The 23,051-nt window shown below is 34.7% G+C and overlaps 1 protein-coding gene across 6 annotated transcripts in view; it reads right to left on the reverse strand.

The window, feature by feature from the left end:
• LOC111044518 (inactive dipeptidyl peptidase 10) overlaps positions 1-23,051 on the reverse strand; it is a 79,495-nt gene that overhangs the window by 37,389 nt on the left and 19,055 nt on the right. For 3 of the 6 annotated variants that reach the window (XM_039424610.1, XM_039424608.1, XM_039424609.1), the window contains exons 2-3: positions 12,394-12,484; positions 8,534-8,551 (exon numbers count right to left, since the gene is read on the reverse strand). In XM_039424610.1, coding sequence (XP_039280544.1) covers positions 8,534-8,551; positions 12,394-12,480 — 105 coding nt within the window. In that variant the 5' untranslated portion in view covers positions 12,481-12,484. The remainder of the gene's footprint in view (positions 1-8,533; positions 8,552-12,393; positions 12,485-23,051) is intronic. The other 3 variants (XM_039424613.1, XM_039424611.1, XM_039424612.1) reach the window with 1 other exon arrangement.

The raw sequence follows: 23,051 nt of genomic DNA on the forward strand, positions 1-23,051 counted from the left end.
CACACATAATTTTATCGCTCAACGCTATCTCTTATTGATGTTCTGTGTGTTCACGAATTCAAAGTTTCCCAGTCTGAAATTTGTTGCCTTCACTACATTCTTCGGTTTCACTAGTAAATTTGTCTCCCTATAAAATCGGCAGTTGAGAATACGAGTACTGTATAGTATTGCGTCTCATCATTCTAGTCTTAAACTTCTTCGCCTAATTAGTACGTTATATTAAACTAAGTCAATAAAAACTACTCAATAAATAAACCAATTTACGTGGGTCATTTTTTCAACTTCCGATCACATATATATTATAATACTGAGACAGGGTTTTTTTCACAGAGCTGAATAGCTTGTCATCTCCTCTAAACGCGCTGTGATCTGTGCAGCCAGATCGTCAACTGTTGTCGAGCTATAGACCGCGAGACATGCTGGCCTCAATTGAGCCGCCAAGTACTAATTGCGTCTCGGTTTTTGCAAGCAAAAGGCAATAAATAGTACAACATGAATCTTCCGAACAGTGATTCAAGTTTACGCAGGAAAAGTTATGAGTGATGACATGGTGTCGGAAAATCGAAGACCTCAATTGAAATAACTTCCTGAATCATCGTGATCAATGACAACTCTGCCTCACAGTGCTGATGCACCCAAACAGCTTCTCCAGAAAATCAAATAGTTTCGATCATTCACCTTACAAACCTGACTTGCCACCATTAGCTTCTACCTTTTCCCCGAACTCGAGACATGACTTTGAGGGCAGAGCTTGCAAACTAACAAGGAACTCCAAAGCAACGTCGCCGCCCACTTGAACTTATTTGGCAGCAGCATTTTATGAAGTGAGTTTTGGTAGGCTGGTCCACTGGTATGAAAAATGCCTCAACCTTCACGGTAATAATGTTGAAGAATAATCATAAGTGTAAGTAACTTTTTGTGAAAGAATTATTCTTTCATACATTCTTTTATACATTCGTGTTTTATTCATGGCCAATCAGAGGTTGAAAAAATTACCCTCTCAGTTTGGTCATCGAAATACTTGAAGACAATACTGAACTACAAGTGATAGGTCCTGCAAATGTTATCACCGTCTTCACTGTAATCGATCTACACTGAAATGCCAAGAAACGATTATGTCTCATCATTGTTACCATAAAGAAAGCATACACATTACACAGGTATGCTTATTTCTGAAAGGTCATTCCATGATGTTACTCACTGTAGAATAAACAATTAGAGGACAAAGTCAAGTCCAGTGGTGATGGGATTGGAGTAATGATGTAATAAACGAACTCCTATTGCTTTGTAGTTCGATGCAAAGTGGTTGTAGTTACGCTGAATTACCGTACTGCATGACCAGTCCACGTTTCCAGGTCCGTGACAAGCAGTGATAATGACACAAAGCAAGTTGGCCAAACAAGTTACCGGTGCAGTAACTAAGTTACTGCGAGATTATATGAATAGCCTTCGTAGTGAATACTGGATGGTCCATGTGCACAATACAAACATCCTTTACGTCCTTCAGCGGATACAAATTTACAAGAACATAATCATAGTACACTTTACTCGCCTTAATTTTAATAGATTTTCTTAGTTCATCATCACATTTGTGAGTCGATAAATTAGCGAATTCAGGTATCAGCGCATTAGCATCTTTGAACGAATTCATACTCCAATTTTATGTTCTTGGTGAATGTGTAGCCTACTACAATAATCATTATTCGCACTTGAACTTTCATTTTTCAATATTATCCATTGACTGCCTGCAAGGAGTATGTCGATTTGTTCGTAGATTGATTCATATTGAAAATTCCCGTTCGTTGCTCGTAATGAGCTCTGAAAACAAAAATTGAACATCATTTGTATTCGTCTATTGAGAAACAGTACTCAGCCGAGACTAAGAACAGTTGGTTCTTAATCAAGAATAAGCTCATGTCTTGTTATAGCCTTCTAACAATAACAGGTCGACAATTCAGCTTATAACTCGTCATATCAGAGATTTTCATTCTGTAGTTACAATCATCATTCCGTTCAAATAGAGATAGATATTCTTCATTCAGATTCAATAAGATTGATTAATTGAGTATAATGGATTATTTGACTTGGTGAGACTGTCAGAACTTATAAAACAAATAGCTATCTGAAGAAATACAGAGTTGAACATCATTTGTATGTATGGTCCATTCCATTCGCAGGACACGAGTGATTTATAGGGAATAAAGTTCTATATTCACATAAAATCCTTCTGGACTAAACTGACGCCTTATCCTAACGATCAATCCTTTGAAGACCATACTCTTGTTTTATTTACAAGTAGAATGAAATAGGAGGTCCTAAACTGGGCAAGGAGCTGTAAAAAACAAATAAAACGGCAACAAGATTGTGTGAACGCGAATCTTCTGGTTGGAAATTGTGACCTAGAAAATACTGGAGAATTACCATTTCTCAATAATATTATTATAAAAATTGAAAATTTAATTATTTCTAACATTCTTGTTGGGAGATGAATATCTGTGGACTGATAATTTGATATAATAATCTGAGGACATATTGTCTCGATATCCTTCTTTTTAAAGAACTAAAATTGATAAATAAATTTTAGGAAATCAAATTACAGAAAATAGAAATATTTCTATCATGAGAAGCTGTTGTAAACCAATACAAGACCTAGCTAATATAACTACTGCTATTATCTCACCTTAATATGTTTATAATGTTTCACTATGTAACTTTTCTTGTATGTCATTTATATAATAATGAATTTATTGTGCAATCTTTTCCATATAAAATTGTTGTTGTGGATAGGAATATTATTGGAAAACTAACCTCATTCAGTCAACATGTTTTTAAAAAAATGTCAAAGGAGCACAGCCTCATAAATGATTTACCTGTCAATAAGACGAGAAGAATGTTTTTTATTTTTTCATATTTGAATTTATAAAATATCTTGAAGATGTTGAATAAGAAAATATTGAAAGACAACATGAAATAAAATAAATAAATTAAAGTAGTGTTTACTCACCGGTATATAGTAGTTGAATTGTTGTTATAAGCAGACAATCACCTGTCAAGCGCTTATCTTTGTACCGTTATTATCAAAATTAGCCTCCCTTGCTATTGCTTTATTTTCTTTCGTAGATTTAAAATTTATTTATTGTAATTATTTTTTATTTCCTCGCACTTCACATCACTGTATCACATGGCTTGTGCCAATGTTATCGTAGGTCAGTGATTCTTGTAATCACCACATGAATGTGATGTCTGATAAGGGAGAAGCTAGCTTCATATGGTATGTTCTAGTGATAAGAGGTTCGACTTTTGTTTGTATTAAAAAATATCCCGGTTTCAAATTTATGTAAATTGCTGATTTTTGAATCACTACATCTGGGAACTACTTTCTTTATTTGCAAACGTCATTGTGACGAAAGCCATTTTGAATTAATTCAACCTATCAGAAACCCAGATTTAATTATTCAAGGGTAAATGAACTTAAGTATCTTGAAAAATAACCACTTCCGAGATGATCATCTAGCGGTAGACAACCATGGTTGAATGTTCCCCGTTTAACTGTTTTAAATGTTAAAGTAAATGTCTCAAATAATTGTAAATCAGCACCAAATACCGTCTCTTACATATTTTTTGATTAAATACGGAGTGACGTGAAATATAAAAAATTAAAACGTCACCAAACTTAGCCGCCGACACTCTGCCTGTGCCACAACGTGAGCGATCCATATCCGAGGTCCAGTCAATTTTCATCCGAAGACATCGAGTGAGTAATTTCATTTCATCATTTTGTATTGGGCCCAATGCACAGTGCAGTGCATCGATAAAATATAACAAAGCGCTAACGACGAATTATTTGAAACTGAGAGTCTCCGACAATACATGAAATTTGTATTAATTGTAATCTCATTTCTTGCTTTCCACGCCAGCCCCCTGAGTCTCAGTCGCTCAAGGCTAGTAATTAATTTATTTTTTCAAATATTATCAAATATCTCCAATTTAATATCTGGACTTTGTTCAATCAAATATCCTGCTAAAAACTTTAAATATAGTAACTCTTCAAATTATCATCATAGTGTTGAATGTGTTGTACACATTAGACTGTGATTTTTTGTATAAAGTGTGGATTTTTTGTGCGCATTATATTTGCAGTTTATTATCAACTTATAGCAATTCATTTTATCCCGTGTTTGGCAAACTCACAAGGTATAGTTATAAGATGAGCAAAGGTCTCCCTGAACTATATTCTTGACTGTGGGAGTCAGCCGGAAGTGTTGAGCTTATTAATATATTCGCAAACGCCACGTTACACCACATTCCATCATTTGTGATTGGATATTATCTTTATATATTTTTTGAGTTCTATGAAGACGGTGTAATCGAGTTGAAAGGAGAGAATAACTACCTCCCAGACCGATTACTCCGGACTCATTCCACTCTTTCTTTGTATTGACCTTCCTGCTCCCGGGCGGAGGTGAACCTCAAACAACATGGAGGCCATTACAAGAGGTAACCCCCCAGGAAGCCCATTACAATATGTTCATGTGGTTCGACATGCCATAAATCGAGAGAAATAATGTAATTTTCAAGACAGAGCTTCCATGGACGCCTCAATTTGTTGTGTGAAGATGTGGAGTGACACTCTCGTTCACCAGACCTGTCACCTGTGACTATTTCTTATGAGGCTACCTCAAAGCTCGGGTATACAAGAAACCACGTAGTCTACAATTGAAGTGAAGCACAAACAAACATTCCTTCAAATTCATTCTAGAATAAAAACAATGTGAAAGATGAAATGCAATTTAAGGTAGAATATAATTATTGATTGATTGATTTATTGATTGATTTCAGAGAGAATAAGGGAAAGACACAGTGAGAGAGAGAGAGATTTCTTTATTCATATGTTCTCCAAAACAAAATTCAACTCACGTTCTAGCGTTGAAAATAATCACCAGTAAGAGTAAAATAACATGGTGAATCATATTAACCTGAAGAGTATCACAATTATATTAAGCAAAGATATATGATGAAATATGTGAAAGTTGAGGTATTACTGTAATGTTTTCACATGAAATGGTAAAGTTATGGCCTTTAGATGAGATGAGAAGGATGAGAGAGAGATGTATGTAGAATGAGTTGGAGAAAGTAAAGAAGGTGAAATCTTGGTGGCTAGCGGTAGCTTCGATAATACCTATAGTACTTATTCAAGTCACATAAATCTCTTTAAATTCCACAACATTATTGTTTAAGAAGTTAACTACTTCTATCAACGCTATAGTGAAGAAGAAAATATGCTATCCAATATAAGATGATTGAGATAAGTGAGTTGATAGATAATTATTGTAAATAGGATAGGTCGTTCTCAAATAGCAAATTTTTGAGTTTCCAACATCTCTTATTCAGTGAATGGTAGTGGAGTGATGTTACTGGTACCCGTAGATAAGTAGTGTAGAATGTCTCTTATAATGTTCCAGTTTTGTTCTACCTAGGCTATATTATATAAGGTAAACTCTGATTCTCCATAACATCATAATATCTTCGAAATAAGAATCAGGTCACTGAATTTCATCAGCCTACATTCCAAAGAGCAATCTCATTCCTGATATGCAGTATTTCTTTGAATATTTTTTGCAGTATTACTTGAGTTGCAGCAGTAAAGTTATCCAATCCAATACATTGGAATGTAGAGTATTCTATTATGAAAATTCAAAATAGACAAGCTCGAAGAGGCGCGTGAGCGTTGGATTACCACCCTGACCATATTTTTGTGTTCGATTCATATTTGGGCTGTGTTTGTGTTCAAGAGTGCCAGGATCCAGCTTCACGTTATTACATGCATTTTACAATATTTGTTATCTTGTAGAGAAATTGGTTCAGTATCCAACCACAAACACTTTCAGATGTATCAAATTATTTATTGGTTCATTTTGAAATAAGATAAGCTCACGAATAGAATTTATTGTTTTGGGAGCATAGGCCTAATTTGAGTAGAGCTCCTCCTACTCCATGATGGAATGTGCTTCAGGTGAACTTCACTCACAGATACCATGTCTAGTGATAAGCTGGGGCTTCGTGTGCGGCGGCTATTTCTCAGAGAAAAGCATTACTTTCTAGCATTAGTGATTTCACATGACCCACAATTCTGCTCAACTTCAAATTTTATCTACAATAATCGTTATATACTAGATTCTACCATAAATTTAATTCGAAGTCTTAGGCCACCATAATTTATAGGCGACTAAAATAGTAGTTTCACGGTTATTGTGTATGGTCTTTAGTTTACGATTATTATAGTAGTTTCGTAGTTTTTACAATATTCTTATAGTAGGCTGATATTTTCAACTTCAGTTTTTACACGTGATTCTCAATGTTACGATGGTAAAACTGAACTGGACAGTGTGAGGATTCATGTCCTGAAGTCACGTTATTCCTAAGAAAACAAGTGAATTGTATGGTATCCAGAAACATTGTAAAAGATTTATGATAGATTTAAGTAATTTTTCATTTTCGAGTATTCTCAATCGTTGAAGTCGCGAGTAGCCTACGTTTTCAATATTGCAAGGCGTAATTATTTCCATTCTAAGAGTTAATTTATTATGTTCTATCCAATGGCGTACGTAAGAATTTATTCATCTTACTTGTTTGGAAGCGTTCATTTTATTTCCTTTTTTATAGCACTGCTGTGGCTGTAATCCTTAATTGGGTGATAGACTTTGATGACACAAGACATTTTTTTCATATTTCCACTGATACCCTAATTTATTAGTTCATGAAGATGATTGATAGCACAAAGGTAATCAACATGGATTATAGGGGATGAAGACTGGCAATATGCTGACTAAAAATTATTCAATTAGAAGAACTAACTGTACAACTTCGTGCAAAAGTCTCCCCAAATGAACATTGATCTTGATAATTATGCTTTCAAAGCCGGGTTTTCCATTGAATGTTGTAAGCTTAGTTAATGCAACTAGGAAGCCCCTAATTTCCGAGCAAATTGCTGGGACAAGCCTTACCTACGCTCTCTCTCGGTCTAATGGCTGAAAGTCGTTTAGGCTCTCTAATTTGAAAACTTGAAGCATTGATTAGCCCAGCTGGGGATTGTTGCCACCAGTTTCTACAACGCAACGTTTGTCGCTTCGCCCTACCAGGTGAGTTTACAGGTGACTAGCTAGTGATTTATTGCTGTTTCCGTTGATAATTCTGCAACCCTCATGAACGGCAGTGCCTCTTCAAGAACGTAGCCCACTAAAATAATTTGGATTCACATCTATCTGTCTGTGAAAGAGGATTAGCTTGAAACATTTGACATTTGATTCAGATCAATCTTTTCACCTTTGAATCAGCACCAGCTCTGATAAATCAAAAATCAGGCATACCTCATACACCTTGTCTCCTTGTCTGATACGGATAATATATATAGGACAACTTAACGGAACAAATTCTTATTTGTGAAACTTATCATTATAGTTAAGCAAATCTATCATTTTTCTCATGAGTTCCAGTAAAACTTTCCCATTGTAACACTGCAGCATTTAACATTGTAGGATTTATGATTATAACTCCCATTGTAACACTGTGAATTATAATTATAAATGCTTCACATATCGATACATCAATGGATTGATTACAATCCTCTTGGAATGAGTAAACCTTTCTAGACTGTGCACTAGTATCGTCTACACAAATTGATCCACGTTCATTGTAGAGTATTATACATATTATAGTATATTATCATTCGGTCATTCCTGCTAAGAAATTGAATAAATTCGAAAACAGAAAAAAGAATAAAGCTCCTTGCAATCATGGAGGAGTCATCAATTTGAAAAATTCTACATCTCATGCCACATGCTGAAAGGGATTTGAAATTCAACAAGGCCTGGAGAGTTGAATGCACATGTGTCTCAAAATGCATATTATTCATTAGCCAATAAGAAAGAATACACAACTTGAAAATAGTAAAAATTGGGAATGTTCAAGAGTTCACAATCAAGCTCTTTAAAGTAATCGTATAGATGATATTGAATTGAATGATCTTGATCTAATTCTATGTTGTTCTAGTATGGAAGGTACATGCGAAATCGGTTCATGGAAAAATGGCAGCTTGTTCCGAAATGCATCTTATTAGTCCACTATAACAGGTAAAATAGTTTGAATAGCAACTATTTGGTCCAATACAAATTTGTCTCAAGATGCATTATAAATGATCATGAAAAAATCAGTAGCAATTTGTATAAAAGATATTATGTACAAAACCGGAGAAAATCTGAAAATAATGTTGATTAGAATGCAAGAGTTTTCCATAAGTTGCATGAGGAAGAATTTTTTTCAATTGAATACACACATACATAATATTATATGAAAGGATCGTTGAAAGTCAAAGAAAAAGTTTATAAGATTCTTGTCGATATTGGTCCCATTCTTGTTAAGTTTTCTACAGGAAGTTACATGCTCGACTAACATGACGAGGATTGACAAGGAATAAATTATTTAAAAATCATAGGGAGGGGCATGCCCAGTCGAGGTCATCATGTATGCAACATACCTCCTCCATCGCCGAAGGCTAGAAAAAATTCAAGATTTTCATTAAAAATTCAACCAATTACATTATTATCCCGTAAATTATCTAACAATAAAAATCATCCGACTTCAATATCAAATTAATCTCCTTCAAATCGTCAAACAATAGGACTACTGTTTTAGTAATTAAAATAGACTAAATAATAATTTGAATATTATTAGCTGATAATTGTTGTGGCTTGCTTCCGAAAGAGGCTTCAGTAGCCTAGTATGTTCAAGTGTTTCGTGACAAGCTCCACTAAGCTACCTGGACAAATTTCCAGCCTGCACAAGTTTAATCAATTATTACCTCCGCAGTCTAGCAAGTCTTAAAATTTGAAAAGTTACGATTTATCCTTGTAGACTCTTCTCCTTTAAAGTTACGTTTCAGCTTCATTTTTGAAAAGGATTCATAGTTGTAAAGTGAATGCCTAAAAACTTTGATTAGGATAATTTGTACCAGATTCGAAGCTTGAATATTCCAGTTATCATACAAATTGTTTGTTATATGTAATGTGGTTTACTTCACCCCTAGAACGAAACAACTTGAAGTTGCTTTAATCAAATTTAATAATAGAGAAAACTGAGTGATAAGTTGCGGTTGTTACCGCAAGTAACAGCATAGTTTCTCCATGTAAGTAGACTTTCAAAAAGGAGAATATAGAGCTAAAGAAGAATTGAAAATGAATCAAAAACCGAAACTAGCTATTCAATTATTCTTTATCAAATATTATATCATATACTATTGAACATTATATTAACTCTTTAATAAAATGAGTTTCTGTGATAATTCCAAAAAATTTAATCCAATATAATAACTATCACAACACCACCTTCTTCACAACACAAAAAGTTACTTTAATTTTGTTTTTGTTCAAGTCAACTGAAATAGAATAGTGTTCTACAAATTTCAACAATATCAAGTTGATAGAGGATTGGAAATGATTTATGTGTTCAATCCTCCATGAAGGAGCAATATAACATAACATCATCACAAACAGGAAAATCAATTATTTTGTTGAATTAATATTTGTTCAATTATTATTTGAAAATCAATCCTCTCATAGTTCGCTTTTCAAAGGATATTGTTTCGATACTTAACACAATAATTGGTACTCAGAATTTGTTCTGTTTGATAAATAAAAAGATAACGAATACCTGATTATTTTCTATCATAATTTTGAAATGATTAATATTGTTCCATATTTAATATTTGATGAGTTACTTGTTTATAATTTTTTCATAGGGTGGATAGCATCATCCACATATCTTTCCATTGATTTAGTGAATTACTTAAAGCAAGTGTATTTCAATATTTAATATGCTTTGGATGATATTGAACACCTAGAATTTACAAGAATCAATTTTTCAAATCCGGACATCAACACTGTTGTCTTACACATTTCTTTTTTTATAAATCTGTGTTTTTTTCAATTTTTATGCTTTCATTCAATTACACATTTCTGATTACTGGATTGATCCTTTTGAACATCTTATTCTAACACATATTATTTTATCGATTGTCGAATGTTCGAATTTCACTTACCATAGCTGCTACTGACATTTTTAAACCTTTCAATGTTAATGGCAACGGTTGAACGAACAAAATTGACGCGTAAAGTGAGCTTGTTTGACAGCGTTGTCGGACGAACTGAACTACCGCATGCGGATTGTCTGATACGACTGGCGTGCCCACTGGTTCCGTCGCATGGTCGCTGATGAGAATTTCCACTTTCCACTCATATTATAGCGTGCTGCGCTTCTTCTTTCATCCTACTTCCACCCTTTAACGATAAAAAATGACGTAATAATTTTCCCGCTTTAATTGCCCTTGATTCACCCCATACTCTTCCTCACATAAGTCTCCCGAACTTTACTCTCGGTTTCATCATATTATTTATTGCTCTATACAGAAGAAAAATAATGTTCTCTATTCAAAATTAGGAGTTTCATCTTTAAAACTATCTTGAAATTGAATACGCATATTATATTCATAGTACATTTATATTGATATTCACTATTGGTTAGATTCGATCAACGACTCAGGTCAATTTTTGGTACCAGAAAAAGAAAATATGACTAATAAAAGGGACGAAATGTTGATAGATAGCCACATTCTAAACAATAGACAAAGTATTAATTGATGAGTTTATTCAAAGCTAATGTGAAAATTATCTCAATATGTTCAATGTTCTGTTAGAAAAAGTATTGTGTTTCATCCTTATTACACCATTATTTTGTCATCGTAATTTTGTAGCGATTGTTGACGATACTCTAAACTGTACATGCTGAAACTGCTAGGATCTTCATCCATGTCAACGTTTTGGTCAATATTATGCGTGTGAAAAAAGAGAAGTATTATTTTATACTCTTTAGTGTACAGTATCACTTTCTAATCCGATATTTAAATGAACAATCTATAAGGATATTATTTTATACTCTCCATTTAACAGTTTCACTTCGTTCTAATACGATTTTTAAATAAACATTTTATTAGTATTGTTTCAACAGTTTGAATCAACAGTCAATCATCTTGAGATTATTTAGATATATTAGTTTGAGACTAAAAAAGACTTGAGACCAGAAACGATTCTAAATTAACAAAATCACAAGAATTCAATATAATGAAATCGATAAACATTGAAAATATTGTATGATTATCTTTTTATGTCATTAATGAATTGAATAGAATATTACAAATTTATTTCATTCTTATATAATGTTCTAATATTCTTAGAAATGCTCCTCTTTTGCAAGAATTGTTCATTGGCGTTTGATATGTCGAAACAAGTTTGTAATGATGCACTATGATGATTATAATGTTGAAGTGAAAATGAGCTGTATCGGCCAAAAGTTGGAATCCAACTACGGATTGGATAATAAATTTGAAATTAGGATGTAGTTGAAACTGAAAACTAAAGACTGAGGCTAGAACAAGCTGTAAAACAAACTAACTCCAACTATGCGATCTGAGACAATTAGTAACTTTTTGTCAATTTTGCATAAAGTTTAAGCTTTTTACACAAACTCAAAACTGTATAGTGTATGGATGGATGTAGGCTCGCTTGTGGTGAGCATGTTCTTTGTATCGTGAGTAGCATGCGCATGATAATCAGAGCTGAATAGTTTATGAAAGCTACTGACAATCAAATTCTGTAACTTCCACTAGAGAATCGGTTTTAATTAACACATGTTGAAAGTTGTAGGGCACGACACTTGCAGACGACTTTCTGAGAGGAAGTACTACGCAATTTATTATGTTCAAGATGAACAAGTTACACAGCAGAGGACATTGTTCTTCTCCGGGAGCGAGCTGCTGGAGTTTCAATAGGCCCCTCCTCGGTAGTAGGAAGCCTTTGCAGCCCCCTTACAAGTTACTCGGCTTTCATCGAAAAATTCCCCGAATAGGGTCTCTCTTACCCCACTGATATCTTTTGTTCGAATGTCTGCGCCTAAAATGAGTTTCCTTCGCTCCTCAACATTTCGAATGAAGTCTCTTTTACAGATCTGACCCACTTCTCGAATGCTTCATCACTGTTAACCAGAGTTTTGGAGTTAATCGAACTATGATTACATGATTAGTCTCTCCTTTCAGTCTCTAAGATATTTTAAGTATTGTAGAGTTTTCGAGAAATTTCCTTATGGTTGATCGAACAAGGTTTTCAAATAACCTAAAATTTAAGCTACCGTACAAGGATTAAAGATGTACACATTCTCAAAAAATTTACATTGCCTCTTGTATCAATAATTAAGATGAACTATGTAGTGGTTTTCATACCTCTATAAGAAACGTGAACAATATGTGATGCTATGCTAATTTGAAAATCCACTGATGATTTGACTGACCTGGGCTTTTTTGGATCGAGGATCGGCGACCTGCACAATATCTTCGGGCGGTAGACGCCATGAGTTCCTTTCTATCGCAGCGTGCATTGCCCTGAAAAACAAAGAAAACTGATTTGAGAAAATTTAAAGTAATGGAATGATTGTATCCTTGATCATCCTCCTAGGATTGCATTCTAAGATCATCCAGACCTAAGATTCATGATGATCCAGGTGAAGAATGAATTATTATTGAATTCGTAACTAACCAATTGAATTCAAATATCAAGCTGATATTCAACTAAAAACGGCAGGCTATGTGCTATTATCGAATGCTAGAGAACAGTATTCTTGATCCATATATATTATATTACATATAATATATATATATATATATAGATATATATATATATATATTATATATATATATATATATATATATATATATTATATGTAATACTATATACTATATATGGGTAATACTTATATGGATCAAGAATACTGTTCTATATAATATATAATGTTCTCTTGTAATGTATATATATATATATATATATATATATATATATATATATATATATATATATTATCCAACTGTATTATTTCGAATACCGATATTTTAATTAGGAGCAAAAGAAAATTGGTTGCAATTTCAGTAAATTATTTAAAAATTCATCGTTCTGTACAAAAGGAAGAGGATGTTATCAACACTCAAATATAAGTTGGAAATATAAATATGGTGGGCTTTACACTATTGTTATTGCAACTTGTATAATGCTACTCAGATTATTATACGATGACTATTATACGATGAAGACATCAATGGCTATACTGCTGCAATCTGTGTAAGGAACATTACCGACAAATTGGCAACTGACTCCACTCCAAGCTGGCAACTGGCTCTGGAGGAAGAGACTGTTCTATTCCCATTCTCTTTTCATTGAAAAATACACATCAATCTCTATCATTGTGCTCAGATTTCAGTGTTTGACTGATATCTAGCTTTTCTTTTGTAGTTTTGAAACTAGGCTTCAAATTGATGTGGATGTGGTGGTATTTTAATACATTTCAAAGATGTTGTTTGACGTATGATAATCCCTGCAACTATCTTAGATATTTGCACGATAGTCACAAGTCTAAAATTTCAGATAAGCAAGAAATTTATCATCAGTGTTGCAGAATAGATCAATCTCGGTTTGATTTTGAAAAACACAATAGCCATCAGCACGGAGCTCTGGGTATTGCATATTTTGTTCGCCCATTGTGCTATTCAAAATGTTCAGTAAGCTCCAGTTCTGGCAACTATCCAAAACGGGTCATAAAGAGAATGCAAAAACTCGCGTCCAAAGTGTGCTTGAGGCTGTTTTCCTCTTGTAATATCAGCTTGCTGACTGCTCTCTGCTCAGCTTGAACTTCACATGATCCTGAACATGGCAAGAAGATTATCATCAACAGAGACATAACAATGAAGACATAACAAGTCCTTCAGAAAGAATTTTCTCACATACTTGAATCTTTATAGTAGCTGGAGCTATGTTCTACTGGCTGAACGATCTCAGGTACAATTTTCAATTCTTTGTCTCCAGCTCTACTTGATAAGACCATGATTTGAAATGGAAAGCGACAATTAGTGAATAGAATAGCCAATCAATTGATTTGAAATAGGAGTTTTTTGTCTTCTAGTCTCATTATGATAGACATTGGTTTTTGAACTAAAAAACAAAGACCCCAAAAATCAAGTGATATTATTCTACCTGCAAGACTTCAATTCTTACTGTAAACTCTATGATGAACCATAACCAAATTCTACGCTTTTTGTCTTAGGCTATATTGAATACGTATAGACTTTTTGATGACTTCTTTGTCTTTGACTTTTTTGTTTGATTATTCAAAAATTGAATTATTTCTCTACTAAAGTAAGGCTTCACTGGTATCAGCCCTGATGCCTTCACTTGACGTAAGTGGACAAATGATGAGAGAATTCAATATTCCAAGCTAAGTTTAATATGAAGTCAAGACAGTTAGAATAGCGGGGTAGCTCTTCCATATTTGTAATTCAAGGATGTGGCACGATTTTATTGTATTGTAAGATATCTTGCCAGGTAGGGGAAAAGTAGAAGTTGATGTGTACCCTCACAGAAAGAGAAATTAGAGAGGAGAGGAAGATGCTTTTCCGGGAAAAGGGAACATTGCCTGACTCATCACAACGACTCCAGCTCCACTCTAGCTGTGAGCCCTGTGCAATTGTCTGAGTATGCAAATGTACAACAACAGCCTCACTTTTGCTGCTTGGAGTATTCAAATGCATCAGTGAAGGGTTGTGGTCGACTTCAGAACGCAAGGCTCAAATAATTACCAGGTGTCTTGATTCTCACCAGGGAAATGTTTGAGATAAGTTTTCACTTTCCAGCAGCTACTAATTGGTTTTCCACCTGTTTCCTTTGCTGATTCACAGCGAATCAGGGACAAAGAGAAGTTGAACTCGATTCTCTATTCCAACTAATTCTGAACATATATAACACACAACTTTGAATTATAAAAGTACAATGTATTTTGTCCTAGAATGCTCTTTTTCCCCTTATGTAAAAATGAAATGAAAAAATCTCTATTAGGTGTTTTTTGATCACCATTCTTAGTTCCATGTTAGCGGCTGGAAAGGGTACTCTTTCCGGCCTAGGCCGGAAAGAAACCTGTTCTGACGTCAGACGAGAGTCGTCTACAAACAATGTCTTTCAGATCTACGTAGAGACTGGAAAACAGCTGCTTTCTGTGCAGTGTGGCGAAAATAAAGTTTTGAGATCCAGAGTACATTTATCGTTTTCAAAAAACTTCACTTGAACTTTTCAACTATAGTTACAGCTAATTTGAGAACATTGGTTTCAGAAACACATTTTCCATCTCTCATCCTCAGCATACAAGTAGGAATTGAGTTAATTGAACTAGTAATTTGTTCATAGCATGAAAGTCTTCCTTCTTGAAAAATCTTTTCAATCTTTTTCACCATGATAAACTGATTTAGATAATATCACGGAAGCGATCAGTATGGAGCGGTTTTGATACATCAATAGCTTTGGCTCAAAAAACTGATACTTGTGGTGCTCTCTCTCCTCAATTGACTCAGCTCATCCCAACTTTTCTGTTTTCGAATCAACTCTACTTGTAAAGTTTCTGCAGCAGCCATCCTCTTCCCATCTTTCTTCTTTCCTCCTTCTTCAGCAACTAAAAGAGCTATATTTTCTGTTCGACTCATTTTCGAGAGTATTTTTCCTCAGGCTCGCGATTTCTCTCCAGAAATTTTCATCCAACTAATCCACGAACTCTTGATGTTTACAACAAAACTTCCATAGTAACTCAAAAGCCGAGTCAACTGATCCGAAGCAAATTAGTTAACCTAGAAGAGGCTAACTGAGACCTAGCTTTGCATTCCATCAAACTTTTCCTTATAAATAGGCTACGCTGAACAATTCAAATCTTTCTTCTCCACAGAAGCTCCGGACGCAAAGATAAATAAGACCAAATTAAGCAACGTTCTTGATTACCCTTCAAACTTTGTAATGAATAGGAATTGTACCTGCCGTCATTCTGGTAATGAGAGCTATAGAGGACAATGAGTACTTAATACGAACAAAACCGGTTTCGTTTATTGTAAGGTTAACCTGCATTGTGCATTTTGTATTGCTAACACACCCATTATGTAACACATCATTTTTGCGAATCAATTCAATCAAATCTCCTCTAAAAAAACTAAACTTTGTGTAATCTTTGTTATTTCTTCTCCACAACTTCATTCAAAGCTTCACAGGTATTACGAGCTGAGATTCTCCAAACTAGCCCTCTAGTTTGCATTTTCCGTATTCAGATAGCTCATAGAATCCACTTTCTAAGGGAATGAAAATCTTCGTGAAAGTCAAATTATTATTTCTCTGGGTTTTCATCATGTGCCTATTGGAATAGGCTTGTCCAAGATATGAGTGCCCTTGGAGAGCGTGAACGCTTCATATGATATTCTTGTAATGGTTTACAGAATTTTTGATCAGGTGATTTTAAATTCATGCATAGGAAAACATAGATGCAGAGTACAAAACAGAAACAATGGTATCTTAATTCCTCGTAATATAATGACTAAACTAACTGTTTTTCTCCTTTTTGAAGCTCCCATTTGAGTGGATGCAGCGATGAGAGAAAATTAGGAATGGATTTTCCGGTTGGGTGACTCATTACACCGCAAGTTCCATCCCCTCTTTATTTTCAGCACCCTTGTGCTCTACTCTTTACAATCTCAATTAACCTTTCTAGAAATTTAATGATGATGGCACCGCTATGCGACAAGTACAAACAAGAGCTCTGCACTCCTGCAAAGCCACCTACAAAAGGTCATCAAGTGGAGCAAAGTAGCAACTCAGCATTTCTCTTCAAGCATTCTGCTCTGAGAATCATGCCATCCTCTTCAATACACCAATTCTATTCTGTGGAAAGTTGAAAATTTAATAGGAATAATATAATTCTGACTGAGAATAGACTAAATAGAAGTTATTTCTCTGGCAAGTACAATATGATGATTGGTCAACTGTGTAATGTACACTCGATTGATTATTCTTCGGACAATTACTACTTTCAGAAATACCCAACAAATTATAAGTCCTGAACGTCCATTAAAGTCTATCGCTTCCAGAGATGGGACTATTTGGATTAATTCATCGAGTCATTAATACTAGAGCACTTTCAATACTTAGGAGCTTCTAAGTACAGAAAACTTATTCTATCTTATCCACTACTCTAATAGCTTTCCCATCCAGAATCATTAAAAAGTTATGAAGAATCCACCGTATGCCATCTGTTTTTCAAATCATCTATCAGTATATACTCCAGAAGATAAAGCTTCCCAGTTGCGAACACAAGATTTTACAGAAATACAACTGAACAGAGATGAAGCTTCTTTTGGAAACGTGAATAGGAAGGAATACTGAGACTGTCAAGTTTGCTCCATAAAGCTTTGAATCTAGATCCAGTTTTGAATGAGTCCAGTAACTGATGAGACAGCGAACTCATTTTGACAACTTCAAGTTGACAATTTCTTCTTCAACCATTCTTCTCCCAATATTTCACTTCAAGCATCCATCACGGAAAATGAGTTCTGGAAAAGCAGGAAATATTGCTTGAATTTAGAGTTTTCTACTTGCCTTAAAATATAATATATTTAGCATGTGTGTTAGTTAAATTTTTTGAGCAACTTGAAAGATTGATTTGAAATTGGAAAAGTAATTCCAGATTTTTGAAGGGAAAAATGTGTCATCAAGCAAATTTCGAAGTTATATAAGTATATGAATAGTAGTTATTATCTATAAAAACCTTATAATATCGAGTGACCTGGCTGGCTCAGGTCTGGTGTAAGAGTTTTCAGGCCGCAACTGATCAATTTCAGGACCTCTGACATGACCTGAAGACTGATTTTTAGGCAGCCGGGACCGACAGTTTAACGTGTCCATTCGAAACACAAAAATCTTTTAAAATAACATTCCAAGTTATCTGACACACATACATTTATCTTCAGATGTTTCATGAATTTCAATATGGAACTTCATCAAATTCACTGTAGCGACTCTTCGTTGAGGAGAATGAAGTTCATAGAAAATCAAATTCAGCTTCAAAGATGAAGAATTGAAAGATATTTGAGCACTGTCGCCCTAATTGATACTATTTATTCTTTTAAGAACGTTCGAGGTTTGAACAGGAATTATATCGCATCACTGCTCATAATATACAATAGGGAAGATTTAACGTTTCTTCGAAGATATATAATTCATTCAAGAAAATTGTAGAAATAAGTGATTCATTGTCTGAATGCAAAGCAAGGAAAAAGTATCTAACTTAAAACAAACTTAACGAGGTCTCGAACTTTGCTGCACGTTATCTCAAGAACTATGTGAACACTTAACTCTTGGACCCTTACCGCAATATGGCGCTGGTTTCTTAGTGGAGTAGTATACCCACCTCTGCACCAATCCGAAAACATCAATAAATTCTGAAAACTTTCAATAACTCCAGCATTCGGAAGTTTGTTGTTCTTCTGTAACTTCGACACTTTACTGTCCCAGTTTTTCCTACTTGAAATAAGAGTTAATTTAAAGGAAAAAAGCTGTTCTGTTTGTATTTTCAGATTACCCTCTTTCACAGCTCATTATTCCACTGAGCGTCTATTACCATGTAGGTAAATAGCAGATAATAAAATTGGAACAGGTGATGTGAACAATTTCAAGCTCTCACACTAGAAATAATAAATAATAATTGAATTTAAATGTTTTAGATCGCTTGTCGAGGAAACTCTAATATCTCTCTTGAACGTGATGGATAATTTAGTACGGGATAAAGTTAGATTTATCATGGAAGAAATCGAGAGAATTCTGTTAAACCTCAATAAAAACATCATCAATTTGAATGATTAGTAGTAATAGCCTGCTATCAACTCTTCCAAGAATACATATCGAATACGAATTACATGGCATCCAAGCCCATAAAATAATTGACTTCTCAAGGTATTTCTAAAAATCTATTGAGACTATTGGAAAAAAACGGTATCAATGTAATTAGTCTCTATAGGATAAATATCGGGAACCGAGCTTCGCTCTGGAGTACAATAGCATAAAAAATGTATTACGAAAGAAGAAATTATAATAACATTCATAGTTCATACAGAAATGTTTTATCCAATCACAGTAAATTGAGATTATTAATTCCCAGAGGAATGCAAAAATTTCCCTCACAGAGGCCCGGTTGCACAAAAGCCGGTTAAATTTTAATTCTGATTAATTTCACGTGAACCAAATCAGAGAAGACCATTTCAAAGAGATGGACCTACTGGAATTAATCAGGATTAAGAATAACCCGGATTTTTTGCAATTGATTGAATGATTACAAAAGTTCAACAGCTGAATCATAATTTTGACACAGTCCCACACACACATGAACTCGCTCACTCACTTCCATCATCAACAGACGACGAAATAATAATTATTACCAGCTGTTTTTCCAAGGATAATAATAATTATCCTTTTAATGTCCTTCAGCGTATTTTCTCAGGGATGAGACCTAGTGCAAACAAATCTTTCTATTATAAAACTACTATATTCTGAATTTCATGAGAATCGTTAGAGCCGTTTTCGAGATCCGGTGAAATACAAACATAATTATAAACATCTAAACATCTAAACAGTTAAACATCTAAACATCTAAACATCTAAACATTTAAACATCTAAACATCTAAACATCTAAACATCTAAACATCTAAACATCTAAACATCTAAACAAATAAACATATAAACATATAAACATCTAAACATCTAAACATATAAACATCTAAACATCTAAACATCTAAACATCTAAACATCTAAACATCTAAACATCTAAACATCTAAACATCCAAACATCTAAACATATAAACAGAAGTTGCTCGTTTAATAGTATAGGATAAGAAGTATCCACTAATAAGGGTTAAATGATTTTAAAGGGATGTGTGGCATTCAAAGCCAGAAACAATTTGAAACTGATGCTCGTTGATAATAATCAGACGAACTTGCATAATAAATCCATTAGGCTTGAACACAACATCTACTGCATTTTCACACCTTTTTCAATGCATTTATGGGGGTCAGTGCGGAGGGGGGGTGAGTGCAAAGTGTAGAGTGAATGAATGAATATAATCAGAACAGACAATGTATTGTGATATGGAATAGGCGAGAGAACGAGCGGGAGATGTCGACAGACAAGATTGAAATGTCAAATTAGCACCCGGCCCACCCTATCAAAACGCTACCGGTTTATTTCTCGTCTGCAATGACTGCGATGGAGAGGTTTCAACTCGTGATGGGTATGAGCAATGAATGTTGGTTGCAGAGAGAGAAAACGAAGAGGGGATGAGAGATTTGTAGAATAGGAAGAAGGAAGTGCGAGTGAGACGAACTGGAAAAGGGCTGCGTTGCGTTGAAACGAAGCAGTGATAGCCGAGCACATCATGCATTCATAAAGGCCATGCTTGCTTCCATCATCCGCCCATCTAAATTCCAGCTCCTCACACAAACACTGCTGGATGTGTGTTCAGGTTTACCATGCAAGTGTTTTGCGTTTCTTGAGCAGTCTTGAGTTCACGCTCGAGTCCGCTTGTATAAAGGTCCATTCACAACAATAATGGAGAGCACTTTAACAGAACGCGTTTTAACTAATTTCTAAACGGATGCGAACTCTGCTCCCCCCCATCCTCATTACTCGCGGCTTGCTTAACGCTACAGTAAATCCGCCGACTACACAAAACAGGCGTCTGCTGGCTGGATACACACACGTCTTCCATCATTTGCGCAACGATTCATTTGTATCAATTTCAAATTAAACAGTACTTTTCCCTTTTCTAGTGATGAACCTTTCGTTATTACACTGTTTAAAAACTATATTCACACTGTATTATACTGAACCTTTATTCAACTGAAGTTTGAAGAACGAAATTGCTATTCTATGGCTGAATAACTATGATGATCCAGTTTAATAGCAAAAATAGGAATTGAACAAAAATAGGTTTACATTTAACTTGAGAAAACATTTTGAAGATTCTCACAAATGATGTTCGTCTAAATAATATAATTAACTGTGGGATTATTCTATTAGTTATGCTAAGATGCACAATAGTATTTTATATTCATGCTTGGAACTAATAGTGGTAATGATAATAATACCTTAAGCACGATGGAGATTGATGAGTATGAGTCATTTCTTGTAAAACGTTTTGATAGAGTATGATATTTGAAGAGAAAATTAATGAATACGGTCCTTGTTCATGACACGCTCCCGGAGAAGCTTGAAGTTAGCCGGTAAACACGAGTTGAAGAAAGTGTAGGAAATCCGTTTAATCCAGAGCTTCAAAAAACGATCGTCATTCGTATCGCCAAATCCAGCGAATGGTTCTCACGAGTAACAGTTACCGAATGGGCTGCAATTTTTCTAAGGGTGTGTCGAGCTCAAGCCTGCCCCATTTAGGTAACGCTTTACCCAACCTCCAGTCTATTCTCACTTGTCCATAAATCACAAACGGAAATCGTTGAATATTCTTCCTGACATGTAGCTTTCCAGATACTCCACCAATATTGTGCAATTTATATTCTTTTTGTTTCGGATTGTCTGATTCTCAATGAGAATTCAGAGTATCTGGAATTTTATAGACGAGAAAAATATCACAGAGAGGAAATTGATTTTTCAAGGATTTGATTTGTTTCTTTTAATACAGTGGTGATTTTTTTCCAGAAATCCCATATATTTTAAAATATCCTTCATCCAATAAGGTATATTTTCGAGGATGTCTTATGTTGATGATTAAGGAAATGTATGAAAAAATGAAACAATTGTTGAACAAATTTGATAGCAATGCATATGGAAACATTTTGATAGGAATAAATCGACCGCACTTGGTATTGAATAAAATTACTCCTTGATAGAAACGGTCCGCTAAACGGATACTATCCTGGTTTATACTTATTATGTTTTTATTCCCATATCAAGTCTGTCTTGGAAAAAGACTGTCACTAGATCATGGATGAAACATTAATTTTTTGAGTTATTGAGGATCAAGGAACTCGTGTCTAATCAAGGAGATAGGTGTATAAAAGTGATTATTGGGTGAAAGTGGGAAAAATCTTGTGGGTGACAAATTATTTGCCTAACGTTTAGGGTGTTATCTGATCACTCAGGTAAGATATTAATGAGGAATTACTGCTCTCGTTGGTTGGGTAACCGATAAGAACAGCTCCACTGGATCTTATTGATTGAATTGCTTTGAACACTTCCTAACGCTTCAAGAGAAATTCAACATTATGGGACCATTCACTTTTCATCAACTTCCACATCAACCACACAAAAGTCTAGGACATACAAGTGTAGGAAATATAAGTAGCAGAAACATGTATAAGTAGTGAAACTGACGCCATAATCAGCGTAGAAAATTAAATAAAAATACCTACTGTTTAACAAAATTACAATAGCAGTTTCGCATTTTAATGGTATAATGGTATGGAAGTCCCATGTAAAAACACTAATCATTCAGAGTATACAACCGCACGCATTATTGCATTGTGATAGGAAATGTTTGTAGGCTATAACTGTAACTGCCACTTCATGGAAGCTATCTTGGATTTAAAGAGGGACTCGTTCCAAGAATAGACTACTCCGGTTCCTCCAAGGAAATTGATCAATTTTATGGCCGTCCGAGGATATGGGTTATGAAGTTGATTGCTTCTCATCGCTATTCTCTTTCCTATCTTCCTTATCTTCTTTGTCCTTCCTCTTCCTCTTCCGCCTGCATGGCTCCGCCCTCTATCCAAGTCATGCAAGAGAGAAAAACGGAAAGAAATAGACTTCGCTCTCGTCGATAGTGAGGAGATTAATGGCAACCAGCTCTTTAAAACGCTCATCCAAATACAAAAGTCACTGGTAGAAAAAAGCCGCATCATCTTTGTGAGAAAGACTCAACGTTCAATCTTTGCAATATCGGCAATTGATCTCGTGTCCTGCACTATTAATGGATCAAAACTGTTGCATCAATCTTCCATAAAACCTGAGTCAAGTGAAGGCTGAGATACAAATAATAAGGAAGAAACTACGTAGTAAAGAATCATTTTCCACTCTTATCTTTATGCTCCAACG

The sequence above is a fragment of the Nilaparvata lugens genome, chromosome 3, assembly GCF_014356525.2.
Source record: "Nilaparvata lugens isolate BPH chromosome 3, ASM1435652v1, whole genome shotgun sequence".
Taxonomy (NCBI): Eukaryota; Metazoa; Arthropoda; class Insecta; order Hemiptera; family Delphacidae; genus Nilaparvata; species Nilaparvata lugens.